The sequence below is a fragment of the Crocodylus siamensis genome, chromosome 1 (assembly GCF_052110815.1).
Source record: "Crocodylus siamensis isolate JL-2025a chromosome 1, ASM5211081v1, whole genome shotgun sequence".
NCBI lineage: Eukaryota > Metazoa > Chordata > Crocodylia > Crocodylidae > Crocodylus > Crocodylus siamensis.
The window spans coordinates 19,114,524-19,134,220 of record NC_143395.1 but is presented as its reverse complement, the minus strand read 5'-3'; the positions used below and the strand labels follow the sequence as shown (position 1 = coordinate 19,134,220).

Genomic DNA, 19,697 nt, shown 5'->3' with positions numbered 1-19,697 from the left:
CTTCTTTGAATAAGCTGGTAATACTGTATTACAGAAAATGGATCTTTTTGCTAGGGAACACATATACACTCAAATGGAGTGCAGACCATGCTATAGATCCAATGTTTCACTTGTTTAATATAGCACTAAGTTAACCACAAATTTTGCCCAAGCCCGGTGCATCTAGGGTGTCAGTTTAATTTTTTTTATAGCGGCAATGTATCCCAATAATGCTGCATGAAAGGGAAAGTAGATGCAGAGAGAAACCGATGTGTGTAATCGTGCCCCGAATATTTCGACAGGCAGGAACCTTTTTGTCTAGGACACAGGGTGTGTTTTTCCCTTGGCATGGGCTCCTTTTGGGTGCAGTGAGGATGTTCCATGAAAGGCTGGAGTTAACTGACAGACCCCTCAAAAGCTTCACTTCCTCTGCATGGCAGTTTCATAGGCCAGATGGATGTATACTTCCCCTGGAAACCCCACTCTGGGTTAAAGTAGTAAGAATCTTTGGGAGGCCAGTAATAGAGGTGGTAGCAGAGAAGGCCCTTGACAGCAGCTACCACCACTAACAGTCCTCTATATCCACAGCCCACGGAGAGAGAGAGTTCAGCTCCAACCACGCTGCATGGACTTTGGTGCAACTTTTTATATGACATGTTGCCTACTGGAAAAAATCCATCAAAAAGATGGGAGAATGCAAAGTTGCTTGTGTTAGAACTAGTTTTGTCTGTAGTTTTATCTTAAGGGGATGGTGCTTCTTGCCTGGGTCCTTTCCTGGCCACAGGAGAGAAACTTAGGCAACAGAGCCCAACTGGACTGTAAAAGCAACTATTCCCACCGTGGCACAGAGAAACTCCAACAAGACAGTGATAAAGGGTGAAACGAGAGAGATGATCCTTTCTTTTTAACTTCTAGTTTTTTTGACCTAATTTATTCCCTGAAACCTGTGAACTTCTCAGGAACAGCAGAGTTGAAAGGACAATCTTTCCAAATACATACAGCCAATGCCCACAGCTGAGAACTGGAAACTTAATGAACGAAAATGTCAATCAGAAATTTGAAATTAAATTTGGAAACTTCTGCAGTAATAGCTCGGCAATAAAAAGGTCTGAGTTGTCAGCTACGGGGAGACAGATAAAACTGGAGGAAACTTCCAAGGGCAGGATATTTGCCTGTGGCCAGTAATAGACTGATCCTGTTCCCCAACTGCAAATAGGTTGAAGTATGCATTGTAATGGATCTTAGGACCTTAGCTCTAAGAAAATAAAAGTAATCATTACAACCAGCTTTACTAATATATTGCTGTGAACAGAAATCTAGCTCAATGGTGACAGAAAATGAAAATAGGTGGATATGTGGGTATAAAAATACATCCACACAAACAGTTAGCTAACATTAAACTGAGGGAACAAGTGTTAAGACACAAGAAAACAGAGTTAAATATTCTTTTAGTGCAAATTATTAGTGTGTAAAACTTTCACCTTCAGACCATCTGAAGTATAAATCACTAAATCTGGAGCACAGAGTTTGAATTTTTCTTGCATTTTCAGAGGAAAGTCACAACATTTACTGTTATTCCAAAAGCATGCATTTTAAGAGTAGAAAGGGCAAGTCATTGTTTCCCTAGTTCCACAGCTCCAAGTGGCCCTTGTTGATAAAAGGTAGTTTAAGTGCCAGCATTGCCAACTGGTAAATCCTGAATCAAGACATCTCAAGAATCTAGCTATTGTTGATCTTAAATTCTATAAACACCAACAGCACACGGTTATAGAAAGGGTGGATAGTATATAATTGGTATGACTGGTGAAAAAATACATTCTCCTTAAAAATAGCTGTGTTCCTTTTCATTCTACTCCCAGCATTTTTGAATAGTTACTGGAATAATAATCCATTAGATATCTATGTAAGTACCTTGAACAGGTCACTTATAACATCTACTATGGGGTCCCAGTGGCCTCTACAACAGAAATAGTGGCCCACAACATTTTTCTATTAGTAGTGGAAACAATAGGTGTTCCTGGACATCAATCAATGTCTATTTTCCATAAGAAAAAATACTTGTCCTCAGTCTCAGTGCCAAAACCAAAAGAATATCCTGAAATCTGACCTTCTCTCTTCTATATCTATATCTTCTTTTTCCTTGACCAATGAAAAAGAAGTGGTGGGGGTGTAAAAACTGCTAAATATGAATAAAAAATTGTGTAAGGCCATGGCTTTTCCCCCATCAGCAGTCAAATACAGCACGGCACTGTGTCAGAGTTGAAGTTCAAAGTCGTAAGACAACACTAGAATTGTTTACTGCAACAAAGACATCAAGCCAATCCATATATCCTACTTTCCCAGAATCTGTGATATAGATAAAAAAAAATACAGAATTTACTGAGGCTGAGGCTGGAATATCTTGAGGCCTTGGGTGGCCCTCAGCAGGTCATTTAGAGCAAAGCTGACTGTGAGCTAACAAGTCCTTCTTGAAGCAGGCAAGCCTTGTCACTTCCACTGAGTGAAGTGCAGGCTAAAGTGGATCTGCAGTAAAAGACATATTTATCTACCTTGGAAAAGCAACATGAGACGACTAAGTGAAGTTTCTTAGGTTTTCATGTTTTAGGTAGATGCACCATTTTCCTTGTGAAAATTGTACATTGTCAGGTCTTACTGGGTATTGCTTGCATGGCAATTCACACCACTGGAAGCAGTTTCTGGATGGAGGCTTCACTGTCTACCCAAGTGCCTTCATTTTGCATTGGCACAAATAATCTTTTATAAATGCATCTCTGAAATACCCTTTTCAAAAACAACCAGAGAAAAGTTCCCAGGGTTCATGATCATACCTATTGAATTTCAGGTGTTTTGATTTATTTTTGGCCAGTTTGAAAAGAAAGAAACTCTCATTAGTCTGTTCAAATCGCAGTTAGCTGGACAATCTAATTAACTGACACCTGACTCAAATTGAGTAATCCATGTTTGGAAGGGAAGGGGAAGGAGGGAGGAAAGGAGAGAAGGGGGAGTTATTTGGATCATTTTTACCTTTCTCCCCCATATCTGAATTGGCCAAAGAACTAACCAACATCTAAACAATTTTGAATTAAAGATGGAAGAGTGATTTTCATTCACTTAATTCCTTCTTTTCGTTTTTTCCAGCAGTCCCAGTAAGAAAGACAAGAATCACAATGAAAAGAAGAGTCTGACACAAAAGGACATAGAAGTGGGAAGAACTGGTGGTGAAGAATGAGACACAAAAGCAAGTCCATTAACCAGATGACAAGGGAGAACAGCTTAGGAGAATTTTGTGGATTGGCATATTATGTACTTTTAAGAATTAAAAAAACCAAAAACCTAAAACATGCCCTGTTAGGCAACCCAGGAGTATAGCTGTGAGATATACGGATAATTTCTAGGCTCGTGTAGAGACTGTAGGCTTGCTTACATTATGGAGCTGCTGCCCCATAAGTGGAAACCTAATGTATGAAGGATTTTTCCTGTCAGCATAACTGCTTTGTCTCTAAACATTTAAACTAGCAGAAGCCCTTTTCTGTTGTCGTAACTGTCCTGACTGGAGGTTTTTTTCTCAGTATCACTATATAAGCAAGGGAGCAGGATCTTTTCAGGCTGTATCTGATGCAACTTTGTCAGGAAGTATGTACTTGGGGGAAGATTTACGTTCTGAAATTTCAGCTTGCTGCTGCTAGTAAGGACAATGAACAGCATGTTCTGTTAAACAGAACTAAATGCAGAAAAGAAAGTCTGCTGTCCATAAAACACCATTAAGGGAGAGATTCTATGGAGTGCCTTTCGAATTCGTATCAAGTTGAACAGCTATTCTTGAAGTGAAACACTAGAGAAGCATCTATATAGAAGTGCACTTATGTGACTTATTTGCATAGTAACCTCACCTGGAGAAGAGTGCAAAACAGCAGTTATTTCACCCAACAGCTAAAATGACACTTTTGCCTCTTTTGGACTTTTAGCCCTTGTCAGATCAAAAGCATGCAAGGAAGGGATAAACGGAGCTTTAAAAAAACCCTACTTTTGGAACCTACTATTTAGAAATCAGTACCTCTCATCATAGCAAAGCTACGTGGCTGAAATAAATCCCTTTGATTACATATGCAACATACATCAATATTTCTACAGCCAAGTTAATCCTTCCTCTAAGCTTCTTATCCAAGATCCATCACATGAATCTTAGGAGAAGATTTATTATTAAAATATTTAAGCAGGCTTGTAGCTAATTTGTGCTATTTTATGCATTGTGTGAATGGCTGACTGAATGAACAATATCTAATACTGAATCTATCTGAAATATAAGTACAATTGAAGCACACTTATGACAAGCACTATCCCAGACCCTAAATAAAGGTATTTTATCAACAACAAAAAATCTCATAAATTTGTAAATGTGCTGCATCTATGAGATTATACTGGCACAGAAAGACTCTGCAGTCATGGTCTGGCATGCCAAGAATACGAATACTTTACCAAACCTTATGCCTCCATTCGAAATAAATAAATGAATTCCTCCTTCATTCCCTGCTTATGTCTTCCCCTTTACATTCTCAATTCACCCACCTGCCTTCAACCTGTATTTCACTCAACCTCTCCCCTCCCCGGATTAAAGACCTATTTTCTCAACAGGAAGCAGCTGTTCAGTTCAAGACAAACATTTGTTTTTATGGACATTTTAACTGCCCCCCATCAAGTGGATGTTTTAATTAATGTGCCATGCCTTTGAAGATGAAGCTAGGCTAGCTCAGGTTTCTCAGACCGGTTATTTAGGTGGTGTAACAGGGTGAAAGTACAGGTTGGGAGTAAAACTTCCAATCTTTTTGGCTGCTTACAGATGTTAAACCCCTCTCCTGCCAAAACAAAAAAATGGCGCTTTACTTTAAGCTTAGCAAGCCCCAGACTGAGCGTGGCACATGCCCAGAAGATGTATCACGTTAGTTTGACCCAGCTTGCTCAGCATCTGTATAGATCGCGTGCTTCAGTGGGGCTTTTTTGGCACTTTCATCTAAAAGCTGATTGACTCAGCTTTAGATAAAAGTGCCAAAAAGCCCTCCTGAATTGCCACATCTACATAGACACTGGGGAGCCATTTCAAACTAAGTCACTTTCTTTTCTGGTAAAGCACCGTTTTTTGGTTTATTTTCATATCTCTCTGTGCCTTTTGTTGCCCCTTCTCCTGTATATGATCCCTTACAGTACTAAAAGGAAGAAGTTAGGAAAGACTACCAACTAACTCGTTTAGAGGCATGAGCTTTTATAGGCAACATTGCTAAGAGATGTAAAAAGTGAATTGAGCAGATCAATTGAAATGAACAAGTTAATTAACACTGCGGGGTACTGGGGTTGACAGCTAGTCTACGTAACGGGATACAATTTCATAATCCTGTTTAGACCTTGGTTTGCATAATCCAGGTTATGGTTGATTTAGTGTTCTGCCATTGCATTCAGGCTGTTTTTTTTAAAATATCTTCTGTTTGTTTGCTTAAGAACAGCTCCCCTAAGGTCAGTGATGGAAACCTCAGAGAAGTCAAAGTGGGCTTCTTTGTGTCTTTTTGGAATTCATGTCAAAAATCAGTGTTGAATACTGAAAAGGGTGTTGACTGCCACCATTACCTCAACTGTCCCTCCACTCAGAAGAGAAAAAAGTCTGTGCTGTCCTGGAAACCAAAAAGATCAGTCAGATGGGGATAGTCACAGAAAGAATATATCGGGGCCAGAAACCTGAATGGAGTAGGATGTCAAAGGAAAAAAAGATGGGGCTCGGGCTGGCTTGGAGTTTGGAGGCAGATTACTAAAATAAAGTGAAAACTGCTAATTCAGCTGAAAGCAGAGGTGGAAGATAGATTAAAGCAGCACAGCTAGGGAGCAATCTCTGCTAAATAATTCTGGACTCCCATTATGCCTTCCTAGTGCTGCAGGTCAATTCATCTCTACAACCAATTGAGTATCAGGGCCAGGGAGGTAATGTCTGGGAAAAATATTATTTTTATATAAATAGGATCTGTACAATGAAAATGGTTTCTAAAGCTTTTTAAAGTGTGGCTGGTAGCTGTGACATGATACTGGTGTGGAGAGTACAGAAACTATAACTTTAGTGACTTCACTGCTTATCACCAAAAAACAGATATATTGGGCTAAGGTTTCAGAGCCACATAATGTTTATGCATACGTGGATGCCAACTTTTCTAGTTTTCTCTAAAGAAGTTGGCAAATGTTTTGTCTGGAAAATACTCTATAGTCTTTTATCGTTCATTAAATTGTAATAGTGTTCAAATGTGAAGGCTGAATTCAACGATAATGCAAAATTTAAAAGAATTAGTCTTGCTGCTAGTGAAAACCTCAACATAACTGTGCCATAATATTTTACAGCATCATATAAGGTATGTCCAACTATATAAAGGGCAGTGTTCCTATTGTCACACAATGAGCAAATTTAAAATTATTTAAACTACCAACAAAAATATTTAACGTTCACAGTCTTGAACTTAAACAGGCAATTTTTAAAAAGCTGATATTTATCTCAATAAAGCTAATTATATTCATGTTGTTTCCTTCGAGTAATTTCAAGGCAACTGAAAGGAACAATGAGAAGCTGAAAGATACTATTCAATTTATGTTGTTTTATATATTGTACGCTGTTTTTAAAGTATAGGTTGATATCCTAAAAATCAATGTGGTACTTGGTAAACAACAGTAAAAGACTGTGTATAGTTTACGTAATATCAAATAAAACAAAAGCTATATTTCAAAAAAAACTTTATTTTCATATGTTAAGCATTCTCTGTAATGTAACTTCATATATATGGTTTTAAACTTTTTCTCATTAACATGAACAATGGAATGATAAAAATGCTGCTCTAAGTGTAAATGGTTATATTTCAAACTGAAAAGTCATCATCTTCATGTTACAGTAAGCCTAAGTCCACTCTTTAATTTACTTTGCTAAAGAAGATGACTCAAAGGCATTTTAACATAACTATCTGAGCTCTGACAACTCAAGTCTTCCAAGCCTTTCATCTTGTGATATTAGAATGTTGATGCAGTCCTAGTAAATTATGACAGAAAGCTCCTAAAGGCTTTTAAAGAGAAGTATTTAGTTTAAACGATTTGGGTCATGACACATTCCAGTTAGGGAGGAGAATGTCACTGTTGCATGCCAACTCCTGTGTTGTATGTAAAACATGCTGGACATTCTTCTGGACGACTATTGAGAATAATCAACATGGGGACCAATTCTGCAAGGATCTACATGTTGTTACCCTTAATTATAAAACCCCCTGAACATAGGTTTTAACACTTTGTACAACTGGTTTCATTTTCAGTTCTGTCAAGCACATGAGTGAAAAGAGATGTCAGGAAATCTGACTACTAAACATCAATGCAAAACAACCAGGCCATTCTCATTAGCATATGAGAGTTATGTCACGAAATTCAGGGAATGATTTTGAAATGCATCCAGATTTCAGCCCAGTAAAATACGTGGCATAGCAAGATTGAGGAAACAAATTTTAAAAAGTAAAAAAGATTGGCAGCAGGGTCTATGTGTGTGAAGGGGCGGGGGGGGGGGGTGCACAGAAAAAAAATCATCCTGGGGATTCCAACTACTTTTACCAAAAGCATTTAAGAGATGAAGTAAGTCACATGCACATAGCTGCCTTACTTAACCTGCATGAAGATTAAAGAAGCATTACACAATTTAGGCAGGTTTACAAATATCTTAATATTTATATACTGCAGTGGGGTATTAACATATCTAGCAACAAAATACTTAACTAAATACTAAAGAGCTTCACTACTGCTCTTACATTCCAAATCAACTAGGGCATTCCTGGATCACAAGATCTAATCTTCAGCACAAGTGCATCTTCATTGCAGTCATAAAAATCACAGAAAATTAAGGTTGGAAAGGACCTCAGGAGGTTATCCAAGTCCAATCCCTTGCTCAAAGCAAGACTGTTCCCAGCTATATTATTCCAGCTTTGTCTACTTGGGTCTTAAAAACCTCCAAGAATGGGGATTCCACCACCTGAGTAACCTGTTTCAGTGCTTTTCTACCCTCCTCATTAGAAAGTTTTTCCTAATACCCAAGCTAAACCTCCATTGCTATAACTTGAGAGCATTGCTCCTTGTTCTGTCATCTGCCACACCTGAGAACAGTCCAGCTTCATCCTCTTGGAAACCAGCCTTCAGGTAGATGAAGGCTGCTATTATATCTCCCCTCAGTCTTCTCTTCTCCATAATAAATAAGCCCAGTTCCCTCAGCCTCTCTTCAGAAGTCATGTGCACCAGCCCCCTAACCATTTTTGGTGCCCTCCATTGGACTTTCTCCAATTTGTCTACACCTTTTCTGTAGTTTGGCGGGGGGGGGAGGGAGGACTGGACATAGTACACCAGATGTGGCCTCACCAGTGTTAGACAGAGGGGGAAGAAACATTAATCGGAACCTAGTTTGTATATTGATCCCAATCTCCCTTTTCTTCATAAAATTAACACCCAATTAATATCTTTTCTTTGCTAACTTCTGAAAGAAAAGATTCTCTGGATTCGTCCTAATCCAGTTTCCAACCAGAATAACACCAACATGGCTCTGTTTGAATTCACTGTTTATTCAAAGTCACAGAAAACTTTGGAAGAATAAAGTAAGTTATGGATATATTACTATATCTGTTCTCTGGAACTGAATAACATTTGTCACCCTGTGCTGAGAGGTATACAAGATTGTAAATGGGAAAGGTGTAAATGGCACAGTGCACTAGTTGATCTACTGTTCTATCAAGCAGAACCCAGATAAATTTAAACTAGCCCTTTACCAGCCAGTTGTGAACATATGGAGTACTGCAAGACTCAACATGGTCACAATCACTCTAAACACTATCATATATTTGGTATAGGGAAGACACTGGAACTAACTGATGACTATTATCATCAGTCTCTGCTACCACCAAGATGTCTCAATGCCCAAAACAAATTGGCAGATCAGCAAAGAAAAGCTGACTCAAGCCCAAGACAGAAACAGAGAACAAAATACAACAGGGTAAATGAATTAAAAAACCTGCCATTCTATTAATATTACCAGAAGGCAGGTATCAAAAACAAATTATCAAGATCATATGAATCCAGTTGTCCCAAACAAAATGCATACCAGTGCTGGTAATCCAAGAGAATACACATGCTAGACCCTTGTGAACTTAAATGTTTAACTAAACATGAGTAGGACTGAACTGCTTTGGCTTTATGGGTTTATGTAAATACATTTGAAAAAATCATTTTAAACTGAACGATTAAAAGATCTAATAGTACTAAATGTCTAACCAGCACTTTCAAAACATAACATGTCCAATATGTAGGACAGCATCAGAAGTGAGGTTCTATGTTGCAATTAAGCAATTAAAAGCCTCACTTTAAGAACTTCAATCATCTAAACATAGAAATAAGTGCTAAAGTACATCTTCATCAGTGACTTGGATGAAGGATTAAAGAGCACCCTGTTCAAATTCGCAGATGACACTAAGATGTGGGGGGATGTGGGATGCTAGAAGGAAGGAATAGGCTGCAATTGGACCTAGACAGGTTACAGGGGTGGGCAGATGAGAACAGATTGGGTTTCAACACTGACAAGCGCAAGGTGATGCACCGGGGGAAGAAGAACCAGCAGCATACCTACAGGCTGGGGAACTCCCTTCTCGTCAGTGCCTAGGCAGAAAAGGATCTTTGGAGTCATCATTGATGCCAAGATGAACATGGGCCGGCAGTGTGGGGATGCAGTCAGGAAGGCCAACTGTACCTTCATCCATCCAGATGCATCCAGATGCAGCTCAAGCAGCTCCAAGGAGGTGATCCTCCCCCTCTATACGATGCTGGTCAGGCCGCAGTTGGAGTATTGTGTCCAGTTCTGGGCACCGCACTTCAGGAGGGATGTGGACAGTGTTAAGAGGGTCCAGAGAAGGGCCATTCACATGATCGGGGTCAGCAGGGCAGGACCTACAAGGAGAGGCTCCAGGACCTGAACATGTTCAGCCTCCAGCAGAGAAGGCTGAGGGGGGATCTAGTGGCCATTTACGAACTAGTCAGGGGAGACCAGCAGGCACTGGGGGAGTCACTGTTCCCCCAAGCACTACCAGGAGTGACTAGAAATAACGGTCACAAGCTGGCAGAGGGTAGATTCAGACTAGACATCAGGAGGTGCTACTTCACAGTCAGGGCAGCTAGGATCTGGAACCAACTTCCAAGAGAAGTGGTGCTGGCTCCTATCCTGGGGGTCTTTAAGAGAAGGCTAGATGAACACCTTGCTGGGGTCGTTTGACCCCAGTACTTTGTCCTGTCATCACAGGGGGTCAGATTTGTTGATCTGCTAAGGTCCCTTCCGACCCTACCAACTATGAAACTATGAAAGACACTACATACATCCACTAGCTTCAAGTGTTCATGATTTCTTTACTGTTGATCATCTGCGTTAACAAGACAGTTGTGCAACCAAATCACTGGCATGCCCAAAAGCATGACAATGGTTGACATTGGGAAGATGAAAGATGATGGAATTTTGGATGTTTTCCCTACTTTAGGATGTTCCCAATAAAGATGGTCTTTCATTTCAATGTGCATCAGAAATCTGATCACTGCTCAAGCCCAAAACAATGGGCACTCTCAGGAACCACAGGAGGTTTTGCAGTGTGCTGGTCCCCCTCAAATGATTCAGAAATTTTAAGAAATAATTTGGAAATATTGAAGGCAGATTTCTAAATGTGCCCATTTTAACTAAGCTTTAAGTAACTTAAACCTAGAACTGGAAAACTTAAGTATACAGGAAGTTACCAAGCCATTCCAGCAAATCCTCAGGTACGACTCATGTTCATGCAAATCAGTTCAAGAGCTTTCTTTTAATATTAAAGTATATGAAAGCATGAGAATGTGAAGATTAATCCACAACACATTATAGAAATCATCCCACAACATTATGAAATGTCTTATACGAAGAAGAAAATTGCAACACACATTTACCATTTCCCTCAGGAACCTCAAACTCATCATGCCTTTAGTCACTTTAGATCCTCCCATCGTTGGATGCATTAAAATAACATATGAATGGGCCTATACTAATTGCCTGTCACATTCCTTGAGGAGCAGGTGCCCTCAGAATCACTCCATTTTAAATCTTGCTTGCAATGTGCTTAGGGAAAATCCAATATTTATAACCCAAATGCTAAAATAGCATCCTACTACCATCAACTCCAAGGCATTCTACTGCCAAACCACTTGTTTCTTGCCAAATATGCCTTCTTGTGCAGCACATACTTGCTTTCAGGATGTGACACAATGGGACTAATTAAACAGTATAGCCCCCAAACAGTAAAAACCTTAGAAACAGATTAGGATGCTAGAGTACTTATTTAACTCTCTAAATGTTGATAGATAAAATAAGCATGATATCTGGAATCAGGGTTCAAAACCCCAGTTTTTTTCTGTAAAAAAGAGAGTTAGACAGACAAAGAAGAAAAGAATACAAGGCTGATAAAGCAAATCATTTCACTGTGCCTCAAATTAATCTGTCAGTAGTTTATAATGGATTCTTCATATTGACGTAAAATTAGAATCAGAATGGGAAAATTATCATAGGCTCCAACAAATTGTATTTAAAAGCTCTAGACCCAAGCCAGGAAACAACACTCAAGCTGTTTGCTTAAGCACATACTTATGTCATCTTTATTTAGCAATCTCCTGAATCCAGATTTAATAACATGCACAACACACAATTTTCCCTATTACTAAAAAAAAATTGTAAAACAAGCAAGTATCAAATTCTTTAAAGATTATTTCAAAGTAAAAAGACATTTGGACTTAGTTTAAAGGGATGTTTTCAGATTAAGTTGGTGGCTTTCCCAAAAGAGCTTGACAGAAGTTTATATTTAATTGCTGCCAGAAATGCATTTGGAATATTTCAAATAAAAGGTATTATGACATCAGCCAAGACAACATATATTGTTAGCATTTAAAAAAGGTATTTTGTATAAGTAGCAGAGCACACTGATTTAAGCCATGTTTCAGAATTTGATGGCTAGATTTCAAGAGAAAGTCTAGAGTACATGCAGGAATAGTCAAATAAACTGAAATTAGCTTTCCTCAACTATAGATGTGATCAGAAAGTTTCTCAAGCTGATAGACATGCACTTAAGAGAAATGCAATCAAGCATATACACTATGACCACATTATTCACTTTTTAAATTAAAAAAAAAAAAAATCAGTTGAATGGATTTTGAACAATGCAAAGAAATGTCATTTTTGAACAATTTAGATTGTAGTTCTAATAGAAACCATTGAGTATATTAAAAAGACACACACTTTCATCTGATAAGAGGACAGAGAAATGTGTGTTAATTTTTTAACCCTTAAAGCAAGTTTAAGACAGTAAAGATTACTTGTAAAAATAAGTTTTCTGTGTTAAATCAAAAATAGTGTCTTGAAACCAAGTCAAGACAAGATCACTCTTAAATATCATGTCTCACATTTTCTGCCAAAAAGTTTTTAATGATATTACAAGAAGATATTTTACAGCTACAAGAATTCAATATCAAATTTGAGTGTAAGTTACTTTGTTTGCAAATCCCTTTTGAATTACTTTGTGATGTAAAAATTCATGCAGATTATTGGGGGGGGGGGGGGGGAAGGAGGAGAGAGGAGAAGGAGGCAAGCCAGGCAAGAAGTTTGCTCACTTTCAAAGTCAAGGAAAAAATTTGGCCCCTGATCAAGTTCTGTGCAAGTGAGAACTTTTAAAAGATTTCCCATTTGGTTCCTGAAAAAAAGAAAAGGAAAAGAAAAGGAGCTCTGAGCAAATGAATAATATTACATACATCATTTTGGAGAGCCAAGGTCTGCTGGTACCTGTATACTATAAATCACATTTAAAGGGTTCCTCCTCAACCAACTGTATAATTAGGGAAAAGATTCTATCATTATCCTGTAATTCTTTGAACTTACTTTCAAAATCCAGGAAAAAATGTGGATAGTTTTCAATTTCCCTGGTAAGGACTTTAAGAAGATTACCCATCCCAGCAAACCTAGTGAATGCAACAAAATCACAACACAGTTATATATGCAAAAGTAGAAAGTTAAACCTAAGAGTTTAATACAGTCTACAATATACATTAAATATCACGAGAAAAGCTGGAACTTAAGGAAACTTATGACGGCAAATTACATGATATTTTTGCATTGAGATAGAGAGATGCAATATGATTTACCATAATGGATATTAGAGGGAAAAAAACAAACAAACCAAAAAAAACCTGTTAGAAACCCTTCCTTTTCTCCTTATATTTTTACTTTTCTTTTTTTTAAATGGGAAAAATCTCTTAAACCATAACTCTATATTTTCAGTAACGTTATGAATACTCGCACCCCATGTTAATAAAAGCACTTCCCAATGTCAGAAGAAAATGGCAAATTCACTGGAAAACAAGTTGCTCAGTGACAATCATGAAATATGGAGTTTCACCTACAAAGAAAACTTGCCCTATTTATAGTTATATAGGTATGACTCATGGACATTCATTCTGGAAGAGTATAAGAAAAGTGTTTTTGGCTTTTGCTTAAACCCGTTTAGCCATTAAACTAGGAAAAGGGCATATTTGTATCAAAGTAAAGACAGTTTTTTGCAAAATGAAGTGAGGGGGAAAAAGCTTCTACAAATTCTGAAAAAGAGGGGTGCTATCAAACTGACCAATTACATGAATTTAAAAAAAATTGTATCAAGTATACCTATATATAAAGATGAACCTTGTAATCCACTGATTTCAGAGAAGCTAGTGTTATAATACAAGTTAAAAATCATTGATGTAGTCTCAAAAAATCATCTCTTTTTTCAGTTTATATTTTCAACAAAATGATCCAGAATTTTTGCCGTTTAAAACATTTCTAATGAACAGACCATCAAGTCCTGCTAAACAATTAGCAATACTTTGCGTCAAGAACATTAAAACATGAGGTACCTCAGTTTTCCAGAAAATTATATTCATTTCTATGGAGAAAGAATTACATTTTTACTTTCTAAACAAGTTCTACACTGTATCACTAAAGTGTACTTCTCTTAGCTTACAAAAAGTATCACATAAATGAAATGAAACTTAAAATTATGTAGTTTTTGAGTAATTTAATATTTCTTCTTGTTAAAGTGGAACACTAGAAGCAAATAAATGTAGACCTCAATTCCCCTTCCCACCCATATTTTTGCATTTCACAAAAAGCATTAGATTAACATTAACATTTAAGGAACCAGATTATACCACCCAGAATAAAAAAAACATTTTGGATTCCTCATTTTCAACTCATTTCAAACCAGGCCTTACCTCATTGCTTTCAGAATAGACATCATCCAACCAAACAATTTCTTCTAGTTCCAAGGTCAGTACTCTGCATCGAAAGACTGCCTTTGTAGATGGCCTAATATTAGCGATTTTGTTGACAGCTGCCCTTTCAGCAAAAACTAAGCATGTGTTCTCACTTTTGTATTTAGTTGCCTGAAATCTTGAACCTAAAACTCTTGTTTCTGACCACAGTAGTACAGTGTATCAACGTTAAGGGAAAAACTTGTAACTGTACTTTCAGAAAAGTACTTTACCTTGTTTTCATTTTTTTATATTTGAACTTCCACTTTAGTTTATTTTTCCATGCCTTAATTTGTATTGATTTAGTGATTCAAACTGTTTTTCATTACAAACATTACATTTGTCCCTCTACAAATTGTAATGTTGATGATACTGCTGCCACTTCTGAAGTTCTAGAATCAACTTTGACATCCTCTATCTACATGCCCTAAAACTACTGATATGGTTTGTCATTTATGTACAAAAAAAAGACACTTGATCCAGTTGGTCAATGAACATAGGTCATTGCCTTATTGCAACAGACTCAAAAGGGAGATTAAAATAAACAAACAGATCTATGATCCTATTTAAAATCACCAACCAGAAGAGCAAGTAAAGGGCTTTTGTTCTGAGAGAAAGTGACAGTTTCTTGTTAATCATCCTATTTCCCATTCCCCGTGCTTTTCCATGGAAATCACTTCTTCCCCACAGTTTGAATTTCTGCTGAATTTTCTTTGTAAAGTTTTTAATGCCATATTTTAAACCTTAAAATGAGTACAGAAATAAGAACCAATTTTGTAGAATACACTTTAATCAGATAAAAAAAATCAATTGTACTAAACTGAGATCTCTACAAATTGGTAGCTAATTAGTTCACCTCTAGGTTTGCAAGAATAATTTGTCCTCGCACTTACAAAAAGGTATATGCTCCCAAATGAACAGTTGATATGTGCTAAATCATGCACAGTTGTTAACTTAGGTGTTTGAGCACAATGCTTAATTTCACTAACCTGGAAAGTATGGCTGCCCAGTACTGTGGGTTTAGTTTAAATGTGGAGATGATACTCAAAAAACACCAAAAACATAGTAAAATATTTCCACTGTAACATACGTAAAACAGCTTCCAAATTCTACTTAATATTCAAGCTACTTAAAATTGCAGAAATAATTTAGCTGTCAGTAGACTACTTTAAAACTATGGTGTACTGATATCAGAACCTGGGCCTCATATTTTTATGCTTTCTTCTGCTTTTCAAACAACTAAAGTTTAGTTAAGAATTTCCAAACATCTGAAAGCATCGCTTCTATTTTATGTACATTTTTGGCACAGTTAAAAACATCAAATTTGTGTTTACTTTTTTTAAGCACCACCCTAAAAAATAAATTAAAAAGAAACAGGGGTAATAATTAAAAAATAAGCATTATGAGATTGTCATTACACACTCGTCTTCAGGTTTCTCCATTTTCTGACAATATTAAATATCAAGTCAAAATGACAGGGTTCCTTTCATCCCAGGGCTTATTGGTGGGGTTGTAAAATGTTTTATTTCTGTTTATATATTCTGAAGATACTTTTTCCTCATATGGAATGTACTTTCCATCCCCTAAAATAACCATTTTTTTTTGCACCATGAACAATAAACTGATTATTTAAAAATTTCAAAAATTAACATGGATTCAATCCACTGTTTTAAACAATGCTGAAATTCATTTTTAGACAACTATAATAAATATCTTAAAAGTACGTATTGTGAATTTAATTTTATATAGATAGAGTGAAGGTTGGATTCTTTAACTATTACTTACCTTGATTTACACAGGGTTAGGGAATATAACTGTTATTTTATGGTATGATCTTCAGCTATATGAAAGTATACGTCGTCTTCACAAACAGTACACTTGACCCGGTCCAAACTGTGTCATTGTTGATGATCAGGCTGCCACTTCTGAAGTTCTAGAAGCTGCCTTGACATCCTCCATATTTATATACTTATACAACCTCTAGTGTGAATGCAGCTATCCTAGCATAAAGAGCAGCGTAAGTATGCCTTAGTCTTGTGTAGTTTATTTTTTTTCTATATAGAATAATCTGCAACTACACATATATTTACACTACTTTATTGTATTATATTCACTATACAGACATTTTGATTAACTTTACAAGTAATTTATTTACTAAGCGTGAATATGAATGTCAGAATCTGGCTCCAAGAAACATTCACACATGAAATTCATATACGGAGCCAGATTATATTCTAAGTAGTTTTAAGCCAAGGATCAGCAACTTTTTTGCTGTCTTGGGCCAGAGCTTGGGACCTGACTCCCAGCTGCAAATCTCCATTTCCGGACAGCTAAAGCTCTCCGCACTTCCCACACTGCACTGAGGTAAGCATAGACATGAGAAGAACGGCAGTGTGGGCTATGTGTTACCTGATTTTCTGTGTTGCCCCAAAACTTACTAGGCTAGATCCAGCTCAGGGGCTGTAGGCTGCTGAGCCCTAACTTAGGTGCTTAAGTGAAATTTTATTTCACTTCTGAAAAATCCATGAATGCATACACGTCTGTAACAACCAGTACCTTACCATTAAGTTTCAGACTAAACAACCGAAAGGACAAACCACCCGCCTTTTGTTTTAACAATTTCTCAGGGATCTGAACAGGGGGGAACATAATCACACATAGATGCCTCATTCCACTTATGTGCCTGTAGCAGGTGCCGACAACCGGCCTCTGATAGACTCCCGTGGAGCCAGCTGAGTTGGCGGGGAACTTACCAGGACGAGTCTGGACAAACTGTGTGTCCCCGGCACACCAAAGAACAAGGGGAAGTCTGGGAAATCAGGCAGGCACCTGGGGCTGAAGAACACGTGCCCCGGGGAGCCGGCTTTAATGGGCCCAGAGAGAAGACTGGGAAGTTTAAAGGGAAACACTGAAAAAAGGTGCAATGTTTGGCATCTCCTGGAGCAGGGACCAGGCAACTGAACCAGGACAGTAAATGGGTGAAGCAGAGGATCCTCTCTGACTGAATCCTCGTGGAGCATCATCAGGAGCATCCCAGCACATCCGGAGAGTTTAGTAGTAGATGGCAGCATAATAGAGGTCACCCCTGTGAGCTAGGATCAGGGAAGGAAAGATCAGGTCCCACCCAATAGCTACTAACCAGGAAGAGGAAAGGACAGTTCTACTGAGGGCAATGGGGGCTTAGAGAAACTGAGGCAGCCAGGGCAAAGAGAAGATCTGCCTGGCACAATGAAGGGAAAAAAAGAGAAACAAGATGTAAACCTGGATGAAGATAGCCTAACAGAACCTCAACTCATCTGGGATCAACCACATTCAAACTGTTGGGGGGGGCATTGTTTGGGTTCTGCAATCAAGGGACAATACAGACCAGGAGAAAGAAACCTCCCTTTTGATTTAGGGTCTCTGAAAGAAAAGGACAAGTGGGGAGGAAATTCATAACTGTAAATATTACGAAATAATACTTTTGACACTGTTCCATGTGACACTTTCATAAGTAAACACAAATCATCATCGAGTAAGTGTTACTTTTGACTGGTCTCCAACTTCTTGTGACCACAAGATAAAAGCCAAATCAAGACCTGTAAATCTGTCTACAAAATGTGCTGGATCTACTTTTGGATCTAAAGTTCTCTGCTAGTCAGCAACAGAATACTGTATTCCAGGTTAGAACCACTCAAGTCACATTAGGTTGGTCAACACACCAAAACTTAGGAACCCAGATGTCCATTAGTGCTCGGTAACATTGGCCATTAAAACATTCCTGCCATTACAGTAGCATAAATGGAAAGCCTGCTTAACCCAGTTTATATGGAACTTTTTAATTTTCCTCCAACTTGCCTGATACCCAGTATGCTTTGCAACCTCATGATTGGTCATTGCTGCAAGATCCCAGACCCAGAAGCATTTCCCCACTCAGCTGCATGCCCTGCCAGTACTGCTAACACCAGTCTCCGTGGAAACCCTGGCCCTGCGCTGTCACAGCCCTGCCACTGCTGGGATCTCCACAGAAACTGGCTGCAGCAACATGGGCAGGGGCTACTAGGGAATGGAGTCTGCTGCAGGCCTGAACCAGCCCATGGGCAGGACTTTGCCCACCCTTTGTCTAATTGCACCGAATGCCATCACACAGAATAACCAAGACTTGACAATATACTACTAATATGCAGGACTGGAAAATTAAAAAGGTATAAAGTCTAGACAAGTGTTTTTCAAACTTTTTTGACCATGTAACCCCTTCTTTGCAAAACATTGCTGCTTGTACCCTCTACACCCCTGCATGCACATGCTTAGGAAAAGTAGCAACACTGACATCAACACACAGAAATACTGTTACTCACTATGCAATGACCAGTCAGAAGCTCTGTAGCCATTATTATATTTTAGGCATGCACCCCTTGAAAAAGAACCGTGTTCCCCTGGGGGTATACGAATCCCCATTTTCAAAGTCACTAGCTTAAGTAAAAATCAGCATAAATAATGAACAGTTGAAACACTACGCTAGGATTTATCAATGGTTTCCTGTGAAATGACTGATATTTGAAGTGGACTTTGTGCACAGATCTGCCCTCAACCCAGTTCTGTTCAATGATTTGGTATGCAATTGGTGCATTATAAAATTTTTGAATGAAACTAGCCTAGAAGGGGCTGTTTTGCAGGATAAACAAACATGGGTAAATTAGAGAAAGTGTTTAAGATAATTAAGATGAGATCCTATAGGGTAGTACACTTAAAGAAAAAATTTAGGCACATACAGAAAAATTATATATACAGAATAGGAAACAACAGCATAGATTTCACAGACATTCATAGACATTAGGGCTGGAAGGAACCTCAAAAGATCTTCGAGTCCAGCCCTCTGTCCCAAGAGCAGGAAGTCAGCAGGGGTCATAGGATCCCAGCAAGATAAGCATCCAAATTTCTCTTGAAGGCATTCAAAGTAGGTGCTTGAACCACCTTCGATGGCAGTCTATTCCAGACCTTGGGGGCTCAGACAGTAAAGAAGTTCTTCCTTATGTCCAGCCTGAAACGGGCCCGGAGGAGTTTGTGACCATTTGACCTTGTCATCCCTTGGGGCGCTCTGGTGAACAAGCATTCCCCCAGATACTGGTGAGTACCCTGTATAAACTTATAGGCACCCATCAGATCACCTCTGAACCTGCACTTTTCCAGGCTGAAGAGCCCCATAGCTCTCAGCCTGTCGTCGTAAGGTCTGTTTTCCTGACCTCTGATCATGCACGTGGCTCTCCTTTGGACTCTCTCAAGCTTCTCCACATCCCTTTTTGAATTGTGAGCCCAAACTGGACACGGTACTGCAGCTGCAGCCTCACCAAGGCTGA

At 38.4% G+C, this 19,697-nt stretch overlaps 1 protein-coding gene across 7 annotated transcripts in view; it reads right to left on the bottom strand.

Annotated features, from left to right (window-relative positions):
• Positions 1–19,697, bottom strand: part of CYRIA (CYFIP related Rac1 interactor A) — a 71,614-nt gene that overhangs the window by 13,264 nt on the left and 38,653 nt on the right. For 2 of the 7 annotated variants that reach the window (XM_090031837.1, XM_090031835.1), the window contains one exon: positions 12,956–13,035. The exons of 2 other annotated variants lie outside the window; for them this stretch is intronic. In XM_090031837.1, coding sequence (XP_089887963.1) covers positions 12,956–13,025 — 70 coding nt within the window. In that variant the 5' untranslated portion in view covers positions 13,026–13,035. Of the gene's footprint in view, positions 1–12,690; positions 12,771–12,955; positions 13,036–16,146; positions 16,362–19,697 lie in introns of those variants that run through there. 3 more of the 7 variants (XM_090031836.1, XM_090031833.1, XM_090031834.1) reach the window with 3 other exon arrangements.